Source organism: Pistacia vera, unplaced genomic scaffold (assembly GCF_008641045.1).
Source record: "Pistacia vera cultivar Batoury unplaced genomic scaffold, PisVer_v2 Contig345, whole genome shotgun sequence".
Lineage (NCBI taxonomy): Eukaryota > Viridiplantae > Streptophyta > Magnoliopsida > Sapindales > Anacardiaceae > Pistacia > Pistacia vera.
The window spans coordinates 197558-216097 of record NW_022196163.1 but is presented as its reverse complement, the minus strand read 5'-3'; the positions used below and the strand labels follow the sequence as shown (position 1 = coordinate 216097).

General features: G+C 34.1%; 3 protein-coding genes across 3 annotated transcripts; 2 read left to right on the top strand and 1 right to left on the bottom strand.

Annotated features, from left to right (window-relative positions):
- Positions 1-4566: 4566 nt before the first annotated feature.
- LOC116138978 (ethylene-responsive transcription factor ERF027) lies at positions 4567-5467 on the top strand. The gene has a single exon (XM_031424651.1). The coding sequence runs from the start codon at positions 4715-4717 to the stop codon at positions 5396-5398; it is 684 nt and encodes a 227-aa protein (XP_031280511.1). The 5' UTR covers positions 4567-4714; the 3' UTR covers positions 5399-5467.
- Positions 5468-11190: 5723 nt separating this feature from the next.
- LOC116138958 (dehydration-responsive element-binding protein 1D) lies at positions 11191-12012 on the top strand. Its single transcript, XM_031424633.1, has one exon. The coding sequence runs from the start codon at positions 11305-11307 to the stop codon at positions 12010-12012; it is 708 nt and encodes a 235-aa protein (XP_031280493.1). The 5' UTR covers positions 11191-11304.
- Positions 12013-14340: 2328 nt separating this feature from the next.
- On the bottom strand, positions 14341-18306 carry LOC116138973 (post-GPI attachment to proteins factor 3-like). The gene is made up of 5 exons (XM_031424643.1): positions 18109-18306; positions 16277-16538; positions 15966-16162; positions 15298-15485; positions 14341-14640 (listed from the first exon to the last, which is right to left on the bottom strand). Exons 1-5 carry the CDS (start codon positions 18201-18203, stop codon positions 14354-14356), a joined length of 1029 nt encoding a protein of 342 aa, XP_031280503.1. The 5' UTR covers positions 18204-18306; the 3' UTR covers positions 14341-14353.
- Positions 18307-18540: the final 234 nt, after the last annotated feature.

Sequence of the window (18540 nt, the reverse complement as noted above, 5' to 3'; positions counted from 1 at the left end):
TAGTGTTTATTTATTTATCATTTATAAGTGGAGACAATAAATGTGGAATTATTGATTGGTGCCAGTGATTTGACAATGTTAGTACATTAACATGTGAATGGTTTGGAGATAGTGATTTGACGAAGTTAATGCACATCACGTGAATACTTTATGACACTACTTTGTGTATTTATTGCTTTTCGTTGGGTTAATTTGTCTACATTCTACAAGAAAAGAGTTAACGACTTTTTAAGGTCATAGTTTAATGGTATTTTTTTACTCATAAATTTTAAAATATTATTTTAATATTTATATTTATATTTTAAAGATAAATAAAAAGTAAATTGGATCTATATTATTAAGGTTTTTTAAAAGAAGAAAATGATGGGTTTTTTAATAGTAAAATATTATATTTTGGTGGTTAAGATTAATTAAAATTTGACTTAGGAGATGCGGCTGCATAAACTCTAACCACTCGATTGTCGGTGATTGGTGGGGTTGACGAGAGTAAAGTTTGAGAGATTTTGGTTAGTGATGATCGGGAAAGAGAATAATGATGGTGTGTGGTCATAATGATACTGAAATCGAAAACGAAATATAAATTTGGATAATAAAATAGTATTTTAAAAGTTTATAGGTGAAAAAATATCATTAAACCATTATTTGGTTGGGAAAAAGTGGTTTACTCACAAGAAAATTGGACCGCCCTCTCTTTTCAATTATTATTTTGCACATGTGCTATGGCCTATATAGATAACTTTTCTACCAAATAAATTTCCCCTGTACAACTATGAAAGGTCTCTCTCAGTCTATCTACCTATGGGTTATTTCTATTCTCATTCACCTGGTTTTCATCTTTTCTAATCAAGGACAACACTTACGATAACTAGCAAAAAAATCTAAAGACCTAAATTAGTGAAAATCAATTTGTTAAAGGGTGAAAACAAGTTTTTTTTTTTTTTTGTTGTGGGGGGGGGGGGGGGGGGGGGGGGGGGGGGCCTTGGGGGTTGTTTGTTTGGGGGTGGGTGCTATAGGGTAAAGTCACAAAATTAAGATGGACTTTGCAATAGTATTGTAGATGTTGAGTATTCTAATTATTTCATGAATTAAAGAAAGGTGCTAAGTTTCAAAATTGAGTTAAATGTAATATGTGTTCTTAATTATCATTATTATTTTCATCTATTTATTTAAAAAAGTCATATATAGTTTATCTATTAATCTCTTATCTAATTTCGTAGATTGATCGAAAATGTTCATAAACATATTAACTGGTAATAAATCAATACAATATAATCATATTGATTGTTTATGAAAATCGATAATTACAATAAGTTTTAAGTGTTTAAATATACGCATGACATGAGAAAATTTAATTGGTAATGGGAGTAGAGATGGGCTTTTACCTGCCTTGATTGGATCAGGGATTCCTCGAACATCTTGGGGATGGGAAGAAGAAAATTCCCCAGTGGTGGGGGTGGGACGGGTTTGGGGATGGGTGTAGCCCTGACCCCCGCTCCGTCCCGAAAATACCCACCTCACCCCAAAAATATATAATTAATTAATTATATGTTTTATGAAGTTTTGTATAAGATAATAGATTTTGTGTAAAATGATTAATTATACTATATGTGATGCAATTAAATTTTGTAATTGTTATTTTAAATTTATACGTGAATATTTTAATTTATGTAATAAAAGTAACTGTAAGGCATACAATGAATATATTTTGACATTTGATTATTAATTTATCAGTAGGTATGTTGAAAATTGGTGGTTTAGGCAAAATTTGGGTATAGTTTCAACCAATTTTGGAGGATTTGAACGGAAAATTGGGTGGAGGTTGAAGACGAGTTTGGCTGTCAATTCTGCCTTTTGATACTAAGGTGTTCGGTCAATTCAATCGTTTGGACATAACCCATCTTGGTTGAATCTAGCCGAATCCGTTCGAATCTAAGGTATTTGACCAAAAATCGACTTCATCTTCTCAAGTGGTTGAATGTTGCCGAAACCCCTTGATTCGGCCAAAAAACATTGATTTCACCGTTATACAACCCAATTATCTGGCCATTTTTGCACCCTTCTCAACAACACTTCAACATATCTCTCGTTCTTCATCCTACTATCTCACTTTAAACCTTAAATCCAAAACCAATATTTCCATTCAAATTCCATTTGATTTTGGCAATGGAGGAAGAGTGGGTTAGGGTTGAAGAAGTTAGCTGAATAGTGTTAGTTTTATTTATATATGGGGCAATTTCGTCTGAAAATATAGACACTTTTAAAAAAGTACAACTTCAAGCTTCAAATAATATGATTTAATATATTTTTTTTTTTCTAATTTTTTGTTTGGAATTTGTAATGATTAGGGAAAAAAGTCATTCCATGTACATGCTTGACCTTACATTATTCTTTAAATTATTAAAAATCATTCAACAAGGACGCGCCATGTGATTGGACAGGAGAATACTAAAGTGGTTTATCGTACGGTCTACATGTATGGCCCGCACAAAACTTTTCCCCCCAAGGTAACTGTAAATGTAGATTTGATGTTTTGCTTTGATTTTCCTGATGGGGTTGGGTTGGGTTGGGATGGGAATGGTCCCTTCCATCTGCTGTCTGCTAAGCGTAATGGAAGAGTCGGGCCCGGGTGCACGGATACAGATGTTGACCCGTGTCAGATTTGGGGACTATAAACGGCTACATAAAAGATCTTTCAGTCAAATGGGCCTACGCTTTGAATACAATAGGTGTGTGCCCATACTAATACTATTATTGCATTATTGATGGCTTCATTTTCTCTGCGTTTCAGTAGGGGTCCAATTCCAACACCCTCCATCGTCATGTTACAAATGCCACCTAATATTGATTTAAATATTTTATTAGAATAATTCTACAGTTCATACAACTTCAAACGTGACAACTGAGTGTACAAAATAATTTTAATTAGATCTAAGAAACGATTGTTCTTTTATAAAGAATGATCGTTTTTCATGATGAAATGACCATTCTTAACGGAATGAATAAAGAATGACCATTCATTTCTTATGGTATGACCAAGGTATGACCATTCTACAAGGAAGGAATAACCGTTCCTTAGAGAGGAATAACTATTTTTTTTTATGAAAAAACGATCATTTATATCTAGTTAAAATCATTTAATGCTTTCGATGTGGTGGGAGCTGATGCAACAGTGCTAACGGTTGTAAGAAAAGATTGTGGGATTGTGTTATAAACATAATATTTTTCATTTTATTATTACAATACAACGGTTTAAAAGTTTTTTTAAGTTTATTAGATTGATGGTTAATATTATTAAAGTCATATTAGCAACATAATTATTCACTCTTTATTGAAGCAGTTTCTACTTGAGATATGATGAATATTATCTAATTTCTATTGACTTTTATTTTATTTTTATTAATTGCTCCAAAGTCAAAACCTTAATTTATACTCAAATTACATGGAGAAAATAAAAATAAAGCATCGTTGAAATTGAGTAAGAACTAGATTCTTGATATGGAAATTCTAATTGATTGCATATATAAATGTGTCTGTGTGTGTTTTTTTTTTTAAGTCAAAGTTGTGAGTCTAAGCTGAAACATGTATATATCATTAATAATATTTTTGTGTTATCATATCTAATAAAATAACGTTGGTAAGAGTAAACAACGTTTTCCCGCCCAAGGTTTGCCTTAATATAATTTTCCGCTCAAAAAGTTTTAAAATACCACTTTCCAACCCAACGTTTATATTCCGCTAGTATCTAAAATGCACTTTATTTTCTTAGCCGGCGTTTAGGAGCCAAGGTGAGAGAGTTTTTGTAGAGTGGAGGTCAGTGGACCGAATGGTGGTGACTGATTGAATATTCACTGTTAGAATCAACCGAAAATCATCTAAGCACAAGAAATCCTAACTTTACAATGATTGACAATCATCGAGAAATCAGGTGTCTGAGTGAGAGAGATTTTATAAAGAGAAAGCTGAAGGTTCAAATGATAGTAGCTGAGAGAATTTTTGCGTTGCAATTGGCCCGAATTGACTTTGGATAGTAATGAAATGCTAACATTAGGTGAAAAAGTGGTATTTTGAAACTTTCTGGGTTGGAAAATGTCGTTTACTCTTGTTTGTAATACCATATATACTTATTAAGTTAAAATCCTTATTGCTGTGGTACTATCGTTTTCAGTAGGGATGATAATCTTAATCTTCGAAATCCCACAAACCCATCACAATGAAGGAACTGTTGATTTGGATTAAACGAAGTAATGGCTATCAATGTCATTTGGTGTTACCTCTTTTAGAATTTAACTGTGACCTAAAAAACAATAAACTATACACCTACATACATTAATGGTATGACCTAAATTATCATGAGAATCAATCAACCACGTTTTTAATCTCTTTGTATTTTACAGGTCCATGCAACCAGAGAGGTTACAGCTAATCACTTTTTCCTTCTGCGCAAAATACGTGTTTCCACTGTATCCTCGCCTTACTATCACATCAATAAATAAAATTCTGAAAAACAAAAGTCTCAAACAATCAACTTTCTTAAGCTATCAGATTTCTTTGCCCCGCGAGTTCCCCACGCAATTCCCTATTGGTTCACTTCTCTTCTTATAAACCCAAAACAAATTTTCATTTCAGAAAACCTTATACTACTTTTACATTTACATTTATATATAATCTTATTCTTATTGCCTTTGATTACACACATGTGGTTTAATTTTAATAAATGGCTGATCCTGATCCTCCTAGTAATTTAGACCAAAACCCACCAAACCCAACTATACAAGTCCCACAACTTGACTCTTCATCATCAACAATTCACCCATATCAAAATCTTTCGTCTTCTTCTTCTTCAACAACCAGTCGATCTCCCAGACCCGTTTTGTCTCCTGGTGGGTCATCGGGTCAACCAACAGGAAGGCACCCTACTTATCGTGGGATTCGAAGCCGGAGTGGCAAATGGGTATCTGAAATACGTGAGCCACGTAAGTCTACTCGTATTTGGCTTGGTACGTATCCCACTCCTGAAATGGCAGCCACTGCTTATGACGTGGCGGCTCTTGCTTTGAAAGGTCCTGATACTCCGTTAAACTTTCCCAATATGATTCTTTCATATCCAATACCGCCTTCTACATCAGCCAGTGACATTCGAGCGGCTGCCAGTCAAGCTGCTGCCGCCAAAAAAGAGAAGCCGGATACGGAGTCAACTCCGGATCCGGGTCCTACAGAGAGTACAACTTGCATGGCTCCAGGTCAGGATTTTGTTGACGAAGAAGATCTTCTGAATATGCCTAATTTGCTAGTGGACATGGCAGAAGGAATGCTAGTCAGTCCACCCAGGATAAACCCACCGTCTTCAGACGATTCACCGGGTAATTCAGATGGAGAAAGTTTATGGAGCTATACTTGAATTGATTAAAGTTACAATGGAATTGATAGTTAACGCAGAGTGTATAAGCGTGTATATGACTATATGTTGCTAGAACTTTTTTTTGCTTTATCTATATGTATGGATTGTTAAAGTCTCTTGTACCTTTGTTTTGGTAAAGGAGACATCTCTAGTCTTTTCTTGAACTTAATTCCAGTTGTGTAGTAAAATATATTTTCCCTTCGACTCCTTGAGGAGTATCGTATTTATATTACTTGTCCTTGAAAGTTCTGGTGAGATATGGTTTTCTCTTTTCCTTCCATCTATTGATCTACCCCTTGCCCCTTACTTGAAATTTTGAAAACGCCATTAACTTTTGTGTTTTGGGTGTGGCAGACAGGGAGCAAAAGTAATGGAAATTCAAAAGCATCCTAAAAAGGGTTGCCGTGAGTTTGAATTCAATTCTGTCGATCTATATAATTAATTGACTGAAAACGGTATCACTGGCTGCAGGAATTGAGACATATTGTTCTATGTGTGGAGCTTTTACCATTCAGTTTATATATTATTTTAACTGACTGAAACTTTTACAACTTTGTGAAACAAATAGAATCATTGTTCGTAAAATGATGAACCCTCAACCATAAAAATGAGATAGTATAGTGCTGCATGAAAACAAAAGAGCTCAAGTATTGTTTCATCAGTGAAAGAAATAACTTAAGTTAACTTGGCTCTTGCTTTACGGAAGGGACGTATCCATTAATTTTAATTTCATTAAGAAACGATGATCCATGAATAAGCTATACCAATTGAAGTGTAGGGTTTCTGCATTTCGTGCCTGAATGAAAATAAAAAAAAGTTAAAATGCTTAAACTGTCATTTTGTGAATTCTATGGTGAATGTTAAATTGAATACCATCTGGAATTTAAGGAAGTAGAATGTTATATATGAATATAAAGATTGTGCTTTTCACTTCCAATTCCTACTTGGTAATTGTTTGGTTCATTTCAATGATTTATTCTTAAGGATATATACGGTTGAGCTTGTTTAATTTTAATTTTTACTAGCCATCTAAAGTTTAACACCATCGTAATCATGATCAGTATGCATAATTCAGGAGATTTGAGTTCAAGGAGAAAATTAGTAAAATGAAAGAATATATAGAAAAGAAAGTGCTTGAGAAATAACTCTAAGGGATTAATATGATGATTAAGGAGGTTTGATTCCTTCCTTAAGTTTTTGAGTTCAAATTTTGGGGTCACTTGCCATAATAACAAGTGTTTGGCCTTGAGGATACCCCGGTTACCCAAAATAAAAAAAAGTGCTTGAGAAAGTTTTATGCTCGAAGAATTCGTTGTCTTAATTCATTATCTCTTTGCCTTGTACCAAATAATTGCTTGGCGCATTAATGTGTAGCAGAAATAAATAAAATTAAATAGGTATGGACGAGTTTGGAAGCATCCATGTGCTACTTTTATTCTGATAGATCACATCGATCCCCTTCAGATAATAATAAAATGACGCTTGAAAATACGACCAATTAAAAGACAATATATCAATTATTGAAATAGACTCCAGTTTGGCCTGCCTAAATAAAGCAGGCACGCATATCGGCAAGCTCAATCAGATTCCTATTTAGCAATCCAAAAGGGTTACTTGACCATTTTTATTCTGGAAGACTAATTAATCGACTGAAATAAGAGAGCTATGTTCTTGTAAAGCTCTTCTAATATAACATAAAGCTGGCGTTCGGATGATGTAGTTTACCAAACCCTAACTGATATTGAGATTATTTTATTGAATTTGTCTTTAATGGAGTAATCCGTGGTTTCTTTGACAAAGAATAGAGCCAGAAAAGCCGACATTAATTTTGAATGATCTATTAATTTAAGTCATATGCTGAACACTTGACCAATTTGTCTCCGACGGCAATCAAATTAGTCAGAGTGCTCACATTGTTATGTTGTTTTCACCTTTTCAATGCTCGTAGAATATGGGAAAATATCTTACATAGAATAATATATAATAATATGATTATATCTTAGGTGAAATATCATTCACCAGTGTCAAATACCAAGTTTCAAAAGCAGCAGTAAAATAACTACTACAAGTAACTTACGCGTCGGCATTTCCATTTGTCGCATCTTTCCTTTAGCTAGTTTCATAATTTTATGAAGTTTGGTCAAAATTAAGTTGAAAACATATCTATACAAAGGGAAGGAGGCTCCACATATAATTTGTAGCAAAAGCAATGTAGCTCTTAATTCGAAGCACTAAAATGATCAGCAAAGAAAGATTCTAATAATTATGATGATTTTTATTATGGCTGCTTTCCAAAAGTGGGGTATAACGATCTTTAAAGATTATGAATATCATAAGAGAAGAGTCGGTCCGGAGACAGTAGTTTATTTAGTAAATAATTTGTATCAAATTGATACTAAAATATTCAGCGTACATATAAATATATACTGTTTACAGAACGGCAGTGGATAGGTTCAATTCACTTGGGGAAACATACTGTTGTTAAAGCGGCTACAAAAGGGGGCCGGACTAAAATATATTGAAGGTGAAAGCATATCTATGTGATAAGGATTAACGCTTTAGTTGCTTTCTTATTTTAGAAATAAAATCATTGCTCTTGTTGTGCCTGATTTTCTAGTCGTCAGATTTGTGCCACCTGTATTTCAACCAAACCAAAATCGAGCCATTAGTATCATCTCACGTGTCACTCCCATAACAAGTAATTTAACCAATAAGCTCATCAATTCCAAGCATAATTACCATGGCTTAATAATTACTCTGGCTTAAGTATGGGTAAAAGGCTAACGCAAATCCAGATTATAAGGGATTATACGTGCAAATTCCCCAATAAGCATCAGCTTCCAACCATTGTCAGGCAGAAGCCACTTCCATTTCAAAAAGTGGGAGAAACGGCTCAAGGATTCACCTCGCTATGCGCCCACCTATAAGTTAAGTATTGCTTTCAAGTTAAACATTGCGCACAAGTTAAAGGCTAGCAACAAGTTAGACTTCAAATAGAAGTTAGCCACTGTGACCGTCTATATAAGCTAATTTTTCTATCCAAATAGGGGCCTCTCAAGCTCTCCAATCCTCTCCCTCTCTCTTTCTTTTCCATTCATGTAAGCCTCCCAGGGCAGAGAGGTCTTCTTTCTTCTACGCATATATCGCATTGAGAGAAGAGAGCAACTCTTTCTCATCTATAATCAAAGAAAAAAACACCCAGAGCAATTAAATAACAAAGGACGTAAGCTTGAGAATTAGCCCGTCGAACCTATTTAAGAATCATCTTTTGATTCTACTCACTTTCGACCTATTCATCTTTTATTTTCAACCTGCTTATCTCACTTTACTGCTTGATCACAACCACGCACCGATCTGATTTGATCCCAACTAGGTCGATCGAGTTTCACTGGTTGTTGCGATGAGAATTTTTCGTAACAACTTTCAATCCTTCCTTGTTTTTTATTTCAAAATGGAAATTGGTCATCATGGGTGACATAAGAGAATCACATGGTGTACATAATACAATTAAGTACTGTTGACCTCCTTTCAATGCCCTTCATATATATATATATATGGTTATCCTTCTTTAACTTTGTAAGTCTCTTTTGATAGATATGTATTACATTAATGTTATAAAGCTTTTTGTTTTATTGATATATAAACGTGTTATTGAATTGGTGTAAAAACGTAGTGAATATTATTTCAAATGTAAATTTAACTGTTATTATATTGATTGAATGATGCCATAGAATTAATTTGTAGGTTTAGTACATGCACTTCATTAATGCTTTCATAAATATTTTGTTGATTTTATAATTTAATACCAAATCATTGAAGGATCGTATGTTGATCGGACAATGTTAGGTAATCTGCAATCAATTATGAAACTTACTGTAGTATAATTCATATGAGAACGTGTAATTGAATTGGTGTAAAAGAGTAATGAACATTATTTTAACTGTTAGTATCAAAGGAATAACGCCATATAATTAATTTCGTACTTCATAAATATTTTCTTAACTATATAATTAAACACCAAATTATTAAAGGATCATATGTCGATCGATCTTATTAAATATAAAAACGCACATTTTCCATGGTAAAGGAAAGGTCCAATAATTGAAATAATTCCTTGGCGTTGGCCAGTCATTGTAGAAGCTGTCCTGGCATCTGCTAGGCGAAATAACAGTGACACATTTGAAGACGAAGTCTCCACAGAATAATGTAAGACTAAAAGCCTAAGAGGAAGCAAAAGTCTAAGCTCAAATTTCAAATTATAAATTATATAATAAAGAGAAAGGGACCATATAAAATAAAGTGATACTGTCATACTCATGGGTCATGGTCCCATTTGAAAGCTAATTAAAGCATGTGGCTGAAAATCTTTTTCAGCTTCAGGTGGTCACCAGTCACCTCCACCAGTATCTTACCGAATTTTTCATTACTTATATTAAAAAACTATAACGTTACCAATACCCAATACCCACCTTCCCACTTGTGGTTTGTTTGGATACTAGAAAAAAATTTGATTAGAAAAATGAGTAAAACAAATAATGATATAATGATACTTTTTAATCTATAAATTTTAAAATTATTATATTATTATTTAAATTTATATTTTGTATTTGATTCTGATATCATTACAATCGTATATTATCGCTATTTTTTTCTTCAATTATTGCTCATTAAGATTGTTTAAATTTTACTCTTATTGACTCATAAAAAATTGATAATTGAATAAATAAAGTTTATACAATCATCTCTTTCAAATCAAATTTTGATTAATTCCAACCATCTTATATCATAAATGACTTCGTTGACTTTTTCTTTTTAAAAACTCTAGCAATCCAGATGGATATTTAGATTTGAAAAAGTCGATAACTCTAGAGAAAAGTCTCGAGTCTCCAAACACGGTTTTAGGTTAATTAAGTTTTAATAAGTCCGTACTCTTCTCATGATGTTGACGCCCTTGCTTTCCTGACCAACTTCCTTCGGTTATTTCCAACTGTCGATCCATTAACTGTAAAACAAAGAAAGAGAAAACCTTTTTAAAAAGGGCCCTTCCACTTAAGCCACGTGGTCCACGCGAAACCGCGGGAAAAACCACCCCCACCCTTGCCTCCCTAATCCTAGATCTAGGGCGGTTGGGCTGGGAGTTAACTGTCAACCCGTGTTTTTTAAAAATCGTGTGACGTCATCTTGAAAAGGGTCTCCTTTGTTTCTTTTGGCGCCACGTCACACACCGAAACTTCCTTCTTTCCTTCCACGGCTGCTGCCGCTGGTCACATCAACCCTATTGAGAATATCTGGACTTGACTGAAATTACTCATTTAATTTAAGTAAAATAGATAATATTCGATTTAAAAAAAGGAAAAAAAAATCATATTTTAATTGAAATTAAAAAAAAAAGGAAAGGGGAGTGTTATGCGAGGAGGAAGCAAAGGCGTAAGGGGAAGCAAGTATGATAAATAAGAGCCATGAGTGGAGTGGAGTTGAAAGTGACGTTTGACTTGGACACGAACAGGTTCGATGAAAGAACTAGAAATACTTATCAGTCAAAACCTTCCAAAAAGGTCAAATGACCACGTGTCAATCAATGAAGCATAGAACTAAACTTGTCTTAAAAACAGCCGGTAGTTTATCCAGACCCACTTTCTTACGTGGTATTATTATAATTGGTTAAGCAAACGAACAAAACAAAAAAAAAAAAACTATGTAAAATCCGTGGACTCTGTTTCTCTCTTCCAGCTGTTGCCTAATCACACTCCGTGTTCGCGTTTCTCAAATACAAAGCCACCCTTCATATAAAATCTTCAATCCATGGATACTTCTTTGTCAGATTCTGCTAAAAAAAGTATTTTACTCACACTCTTCACTACACTCTACACACTTTCAAGTTTCAACAACTTATCTTCTTGATTTCTATGGAGTTTTTCTCTTGTTTATCTGATCCATACCCTTATGCTTCTGATTTTTGGTCACCATGTCCTGACTTGGCTGCTGCGTCTTCTCCTGTGTCTGACGGAAACAGTACTGTTACTCGCCGTGGAAACTTGTCTGATGAAGATGTCTTATTGGCGGCCAGCTATCCGAAGAAGCGAGCGGGTCGTAAGAAGTTTCGAGAGACTCGTCACCCGGTGTACCGAGGAGTGCGAAGGAGGAATTCTGGGAAGTGGGTTTGTGAAGTTAGGGAGCCCAACAAGAAGTCTAGGATTTGGCTTGGAACTTTTCCAACTGCGGAGATGGCGGCGAGGGCGCATGACGTGGCGGCGATTGCTTTGAGAGGGCGAATGGCTTGTTTGAATTTTGCAGACTCTGCTTGGAGGCTACCTGTGCCGGCTTCAAATGATGCTAAGGATATTCAAAAGGCGGCAGCTGAAGCGGCGGAATCGTTCCGGCCTGCAGACGAAGAGGGAGGTTCGAGGCAAGACGGTGAGAAAATGGTGGAAGAAGAGCGGAAGACAATGTCAGATGAAGTGTTTTTCATGGATGAAGAAGAGGTTTTTGGGATGCCGGGATTGCTTGCAAATATGGCTGAAGGGATGTTATTGCCACCTCCCCAATGTGGAATAGATGGCGATGAAGCAGAAAGAAATGGCGATATGTCACTGTGGAGTTCACTCCCCACTTAAGCAAAGAAAAAAAAAAAAAAAATATATATATATATAAATATATATAATAAGTTAAAGAGTACTGAGAGTGACTACTGACTAGTAGATTATGGAATTGTGTTTTGTTGCTATAGGAAAGTGTATTAGCTTTTTGGGTTCCGTACTTACAATTTTTGACTAGTACGGTGCAATTATACTGTGAGAAGATATATGGGTGTATGTACAAGGGAGTGAGTTTGATGTATATATAAATTGCTTATAGTTATGGGCAAAATGCCCAAAAAGTGTACATAGTAGAAAAAATAAAAAGAGAGAATAAAGCTGCGTTTGTAACAACCGTTTTCGTATTGGGTTGTTTAATGTATTATTTATAGCTTTGAGCAAAAAATGTAATCAATGAAGTCATTGTAAAAAGCCTTGAAACGACTTGAGTGGGGTAAATTAAGGGCAGCTATTCAATGCATTATTGGTGTGGTGGGGACTCAGCCACCACTTACTGCACTAAAAATATGGGAAGCAACTCCATTTGAGTTAAACTGGGGGGACCACACTACATGAAACAACAACTGGAAGGGTTTTTCACATTATGGATGGAGTATCTGGGTTCTATCTGCGTTGCCTGGGTTTTTCTATTCGTCTTTGTTCAACGGCCGAAAGGTTGGACACTTAACCGCTAGATATAAATAAAGTTCCAATTTGTTACGCTAATCAGTTATGTTCAACGCGCTTTGGGTTAGGCCCAAATACAAGAGAATTCATAACGTAACTAAACCTTACAAGCACAAATCCAAAAGTATGGAGGGAGAAGATATTTAACTTCCACTTCTTGTTTCATAAACCGACAGAAGATTTGATATGTGACTGGTTCAATTCAATTCGAAAATCCTCACATTAAAAAAATCTATTTACATAATTTAAAATATAAATTTTATATTTGACAAAAAAAGAAAGACAAGGTAAAGGTTTACTGTTAAAATCTCTCTATAGTAATATTTATTAAAAAATAACGTTTACATAGTCATAAAAAATACTAGTTTTAATTTAGGATAATTATAAATAAGAATAAACTCTACATTGTAATAAGTTATAATTTTTTTTATTCCCGTTTTAAGAAAGTTGTCTTCACATAATAATAATTATCTGTATATTGTAAAAAAAAAAAAAAAAAAAAAGCTATGATATATTAAAGGTTTAGGATGAAATAAAATATTTATCTTAAATTATTTGAGATAATGATATATACTTTAGAATTGTTACCACATCTTTTAATTTACCGGTACATAATAACTCGTTAGTATACACTTTTTTGTTGAAGTCAAAATATTTCTAGTTTCTCAAGTATGTTCAAAACTTTTTATATTTCTATACTATCATCCTCATGATTATTTCCTTTCTCTCCTTGTATAATTACAATAATAACAACTAAAATAATGAATTGAAATCCTAATACATACTACTAAAACGCAAAATATAAAATAAGAAATCAAAACAATAATTTTTTTTAACTACGCCGCTATTAAGTATAATCTCGTTATAGTTATAAATTAGTTTGATCCTATCATTATGACTATAGAAAAGTTTTACTGTATATAATAACTAATAAGTCCATATTTATGATTATTAAATATGAAAACTAGGAAGAACAAATGTATTTAGAACCAATATTATCCCTTATAATAAATTTAATTAAGGTTAAACTTGTTAAACAACAACAAAAAAAAAAAAAAAAAAAAAATATGCTATTTAAAGAAAGTTCGAGGCTATATACAATTTCTGGAAATAAATCCATAGTCAGGCCCACTAAGCCCAATAAGACAATCCATTTACCCGTTGTAGACTAGAGTTTGCAATGCAACCATAAAAAGGAAGTTACCTATCATCTCTTCTCGCTACCAAGAGAAGCGGTGTTTCAAAGTTAATTGCATAAAACAGTATAATTCGCTGACTATAGAGATATTTACTGTATATAAAAGTAATATATCATCCCATTACCGATAATAAGATAAACGACATAAACCAGCATTTACAACAAAATTAAGATACCTTAGTTTTGAGAGTCTTCCACCTACCAACCTAACTTCTTATCTTTAGGGGAATAGCAAACACGATGATCTAATAATTCGAATGCCGTTACAATAACATATCCCATATACTCCATGGAAATGATGCAAACATCAAAAACAAAAATTTTGAAACAACAGGACCTGCTATTGTAAGCAGTCCAGAAAAAAAAGTTACATCAGGTGACAAAGAATACAAGCTGATGCCAAAGAGACGGATGGGCATGTCAATGGATTTTGATACAAATCTACCATCTGATAAGTGCAGGTGTCGGTAAAGAAAATCTTCGGTAAAGAAAATCTTACTTCACTTTTTTGAAGAGAGATGATGTTCTGAACTCAGCATCGTCCCTGATAAAGCTCCACCACAGGTATGTAAGAGGGATGCTAGTGGCATGATATAAAGCATGAGCATCTACAAAACCCCAGTAAGGTGGGAAGTCATATATCTCCAGGAGCAAGGCTAGACCTCCTCCAACAACAACCACCCACAGTTTCCAGCGTGCTGGATGACGAGTGACTCCAGCCCATACTGCCCATATGAGAAGTTGAGCTACACCCATGGTCACACACACTTTCATGTTCAGTCCTGCAAAAAATGGTTTTGAATGGGGCAAAAACCATTAGTTAAAAAGCATTGAGCAAATTTATAAATTGTCACAAGTTCGTTCTCTATCTTTGATGTATGCTTTAAATACAACAATCTTTCAGATTATGCTTTCAAGGGTGATATTAACAAAATCTTAACATGTATTTACATGTTCTCATATCCCTTAATATCATACTAAACTTAAAATGAAACTAGAAATAAATTAATGGTGATACAATAAAAGAATCAAATGTAAATGCTATGGGAAAATATGAAACTGAAATAAGGCAGTCAAGTTTGGTGTAGTGGAATCAATAACTCCAAGATATGAAGCAAATGCTAAAGTTGAATATAAATACAACAGAAAGGACAAAAATCATGTTTATCATGAAAGTAAAAGTTCTCACAAGAGTAGATCAGACAGATAGCAAAAGAAAGTATGCTGGCTGACTCCAAATAGTAAAGAAAAGGCTATTTTGATAGAAATTTTAAACCAAGCAGAAGAGAACCAATGCTATTGTCATATGGATATTAATGTCGACATGTAATAGATAGTGTTCCAGGTCCAAGAAGGTGCATTATGTTGAAATACTAACAGCCTTATATGGTGATATGAATGGTACGTCACAAGTGAAGGTCAACAGAGAAATGAATTACCATAATCAAGTTTAAAGAAATTCAGGTACAAGATGTGAGTTGTCACAAATGCAATCAGTGGTGCAGCAACCATCACCCTGGCAGCCTCATCTCTCACGTTGAAAGCTCTCAGTATTGCTAGAATAAAAGTAAACCCAAGTAATGCAACAGCAGATGAACAGTCTAGCTTCTCTGTCAACTCAACATCTCTACAATCAATTTAGATAAAGCACCATATCAGTTGGAAGCAAAATATCATCAATATAGTACCAAGAAAATGAAAATAATAGCACAAATAAACAAACAATCTGATTATTATTTGACATCAAAAGATTTAAGAGAAACATAGTGGAACTAGCTTGTTTTCCTCTGGGTACAGTATTGCAAGTCTGCATTAAACTATCATTGCAGTCAAATTTTGTACAGTTTATAATAAATTGCATATTCTGCAATACTTTTTTTTCCCTGATTCCCAAAAATTGCCCCCATACAGCACCAAAAAGAAAATAATGTGTTGTGGAATGAATCAAAACCAATTCCAAACAGCATCTGAATATAGAATTGAAAGAATTAAGGTCTACTTGTACGAAAAGAATTCATAGATTGTTGAAGCAAGTGGTCACATTGGGAAGAAGGATTTACATGTTATGTTGCAGGTATAAAGGTACAAACAAGAGATGACTACTTACCGACTATGGAAAACAGCACTCCAGAACCAAGAGTTCATTGCTAGTATTCCATAGATATGCCACAAACCAGTATATTCGTAATAGGTCTTCTTATCTGGCCTCAAAGGCAACTTGTAGTTTAGAAGGATAAAAAAGGACAACCAACCATGAAATTGTATGGAAAGATTGAGTGCAGAGAGAGCAACAGAAACAGGTTCCTGAAAACATTAAAAAAGAACATTTAGATTGGCAGATCATTCAAGTGAAATTAGCCTAATTACTTTAATTACATCAACGGTAAATTAGTGTTCCAGCATATAATATGTAACAACCTGGATGCCATAAACACGACGGAATGGCCATTTCCCATGATACTTGACAGGCTTGTCACCAACTTTTTCCCTCTCCTCTTCCCTAGCGAGCATACATTGATATCGACAGTCACTGCTGCAGTCCCATTGTTTCCACCTGATATAGAGTGGTTCTTGAAGATACCATGGTCCACCCATAGGTTTCCCATCAGATGAGAAGTTACAGTGTTGGAAGCATTTATCCCCTACACATCCAGTTTTCTCACATTGCTCCACACAAGCCCTGGAAAATAAATGACAATTATGATAAGGATAATAGTTCAACAGGCATGATCATAATCATATTAAACACCCAGGAAAGTATGCAGAAACAATTAATATTTTCTGGAAGTCCAATCAAATTATGAAACAACATAGATAGATGGAGTATTTTGTGAATAACATAAATCTCAGGTTTAGTTAATCCTCCAGCCATTACTTCAAGATATCTCAAAAAGTTATTGTGCAGCCACATTTTACTGCTTAGGAAAACTCATACCTAGCTTCAAGGACTACCATCTTACTCCAATAAAGATTTTGTCAAACACTACAGTTGATACCACCAAAAAAATTCTCACTATTATAAAACAGACTTTAAAAATCAACATAAAAACACACAAGCAGAGATAGCACAACGAATACTTGAGAAAATTGACAGGAAAAAGGGAAAGCATGCTATCATCTAGCCAAATAAGAGTAATTCTACACATACAACATTTTTATATAACATTTCTCATACAACCTAATGTGACAAAAGATTATTGGGTGAAAGTTCATTTTTAATTTAAAATCAGTCAATCATACTTTGCCACATCAAGTTGTATGAGAAATGTTGTATAAAAATGTTGAATGTGTAGTATTATGCGCCAAATAAATGTTAACACATTTCAAGTATTTGTCAAAAGGGAGATTCCTTCCTAGGTTTTAGACCCAAACTTCTTTAAGCATACTTTGTTGTTAACAATAAGTGAAACTGCCATGAGAGTGAAGACAACAACTCAATTCCATAAACTAATTGCTAAAATAAAACTTCAGAAAAAATTAATCCATTTTCATTGGAAAAAACACTTCTCAATTAACAAGAAGAATTATAGACAGATCCCATAGAATGCCAAATCTAAAATGGTTATACTGACTTTCAAAAATTCAACCCAAAAACTCCATAGACATGCTTTAGTTATTAAACTTAATGCACACTGAGTTAAGATGTGTTTGGGAATGTTCTTGTATACAGCGGTTTAAAGTAAAGGAGATCTCTATAAAAGCACCGAAACTGCTTTCTGGAAAGAAAAAAAAAAAAAAAAAAAAAAAAAAAAAAAACCAATTGCTCGCTAGAAAGTCTTTAGATTCAATAAAAGACCTATCCAATACTTATTTCAAAAAACTGAAATATTTTTTTTTATTCATTTTTCCTTTGTCTCTTTCAACCTAACACAACTAATAGCGCACAAAAGCAAATTTGACTATTTGATAAATTTTCTACAATAACAAAACCGCTCCAAAATCCATCCTTAATCTCACAAAATCTTAAAAACCGAAGATTCTTATCACAAAATTTTTCAATATTTTCAAGATATCTCAAATTACGTTAGAATCTCTAGCAAAGAACCAGAGTCTTCAACTATACTGACCACAGTCATTATAATAAAATAAGAATCTAAAATTATTCTAAACAATAGCAATAAATATAATATTCCAAGCTCTTCATAACAAAACTAAACAAGCAAAGTAATTTTTCTGCAAAATTGAATATATCGAGGGAAAAAAAAAAAAAAAAGGAACAACAAGCAACTAAGCGAGTTGAAAAACTTTACTTGTAAATCGGATCAGCATCACCGGCACTAGCGTGAAGAGAAGGAAGCAAACAAGAAAGTGTAAGAAAAAGAGCAATCCAATTGCGGTTAGCCATCCAAATCGTGGAAAGTTGAAGTCAACAGAGTAAGGTTTCAAGATTTCAACATAATCAACCCCGGCGATGAAGGCTGGAGCAAGTAAGTGGTTGAGTTTGTTCCATAAAAGGAGAGAGTCGAGTTAGAGGATTGGCCCAGTGGTGGAGAGAAGATAGAGCAGAGGTTGAAGTGAGGTGACTGGTGAGTCAGTACGAGTTATGGGAGTCTCGACTCTTTTACGAATCGTGAGTATGATGGGGCGGGGACCAGAATCTCGTGAATAGCTGATCTCAGAAACGATTTGCGAGAAGACACGTGGAGTTGAAGATGCTAGGATTCTTTTACGATATTGACCTT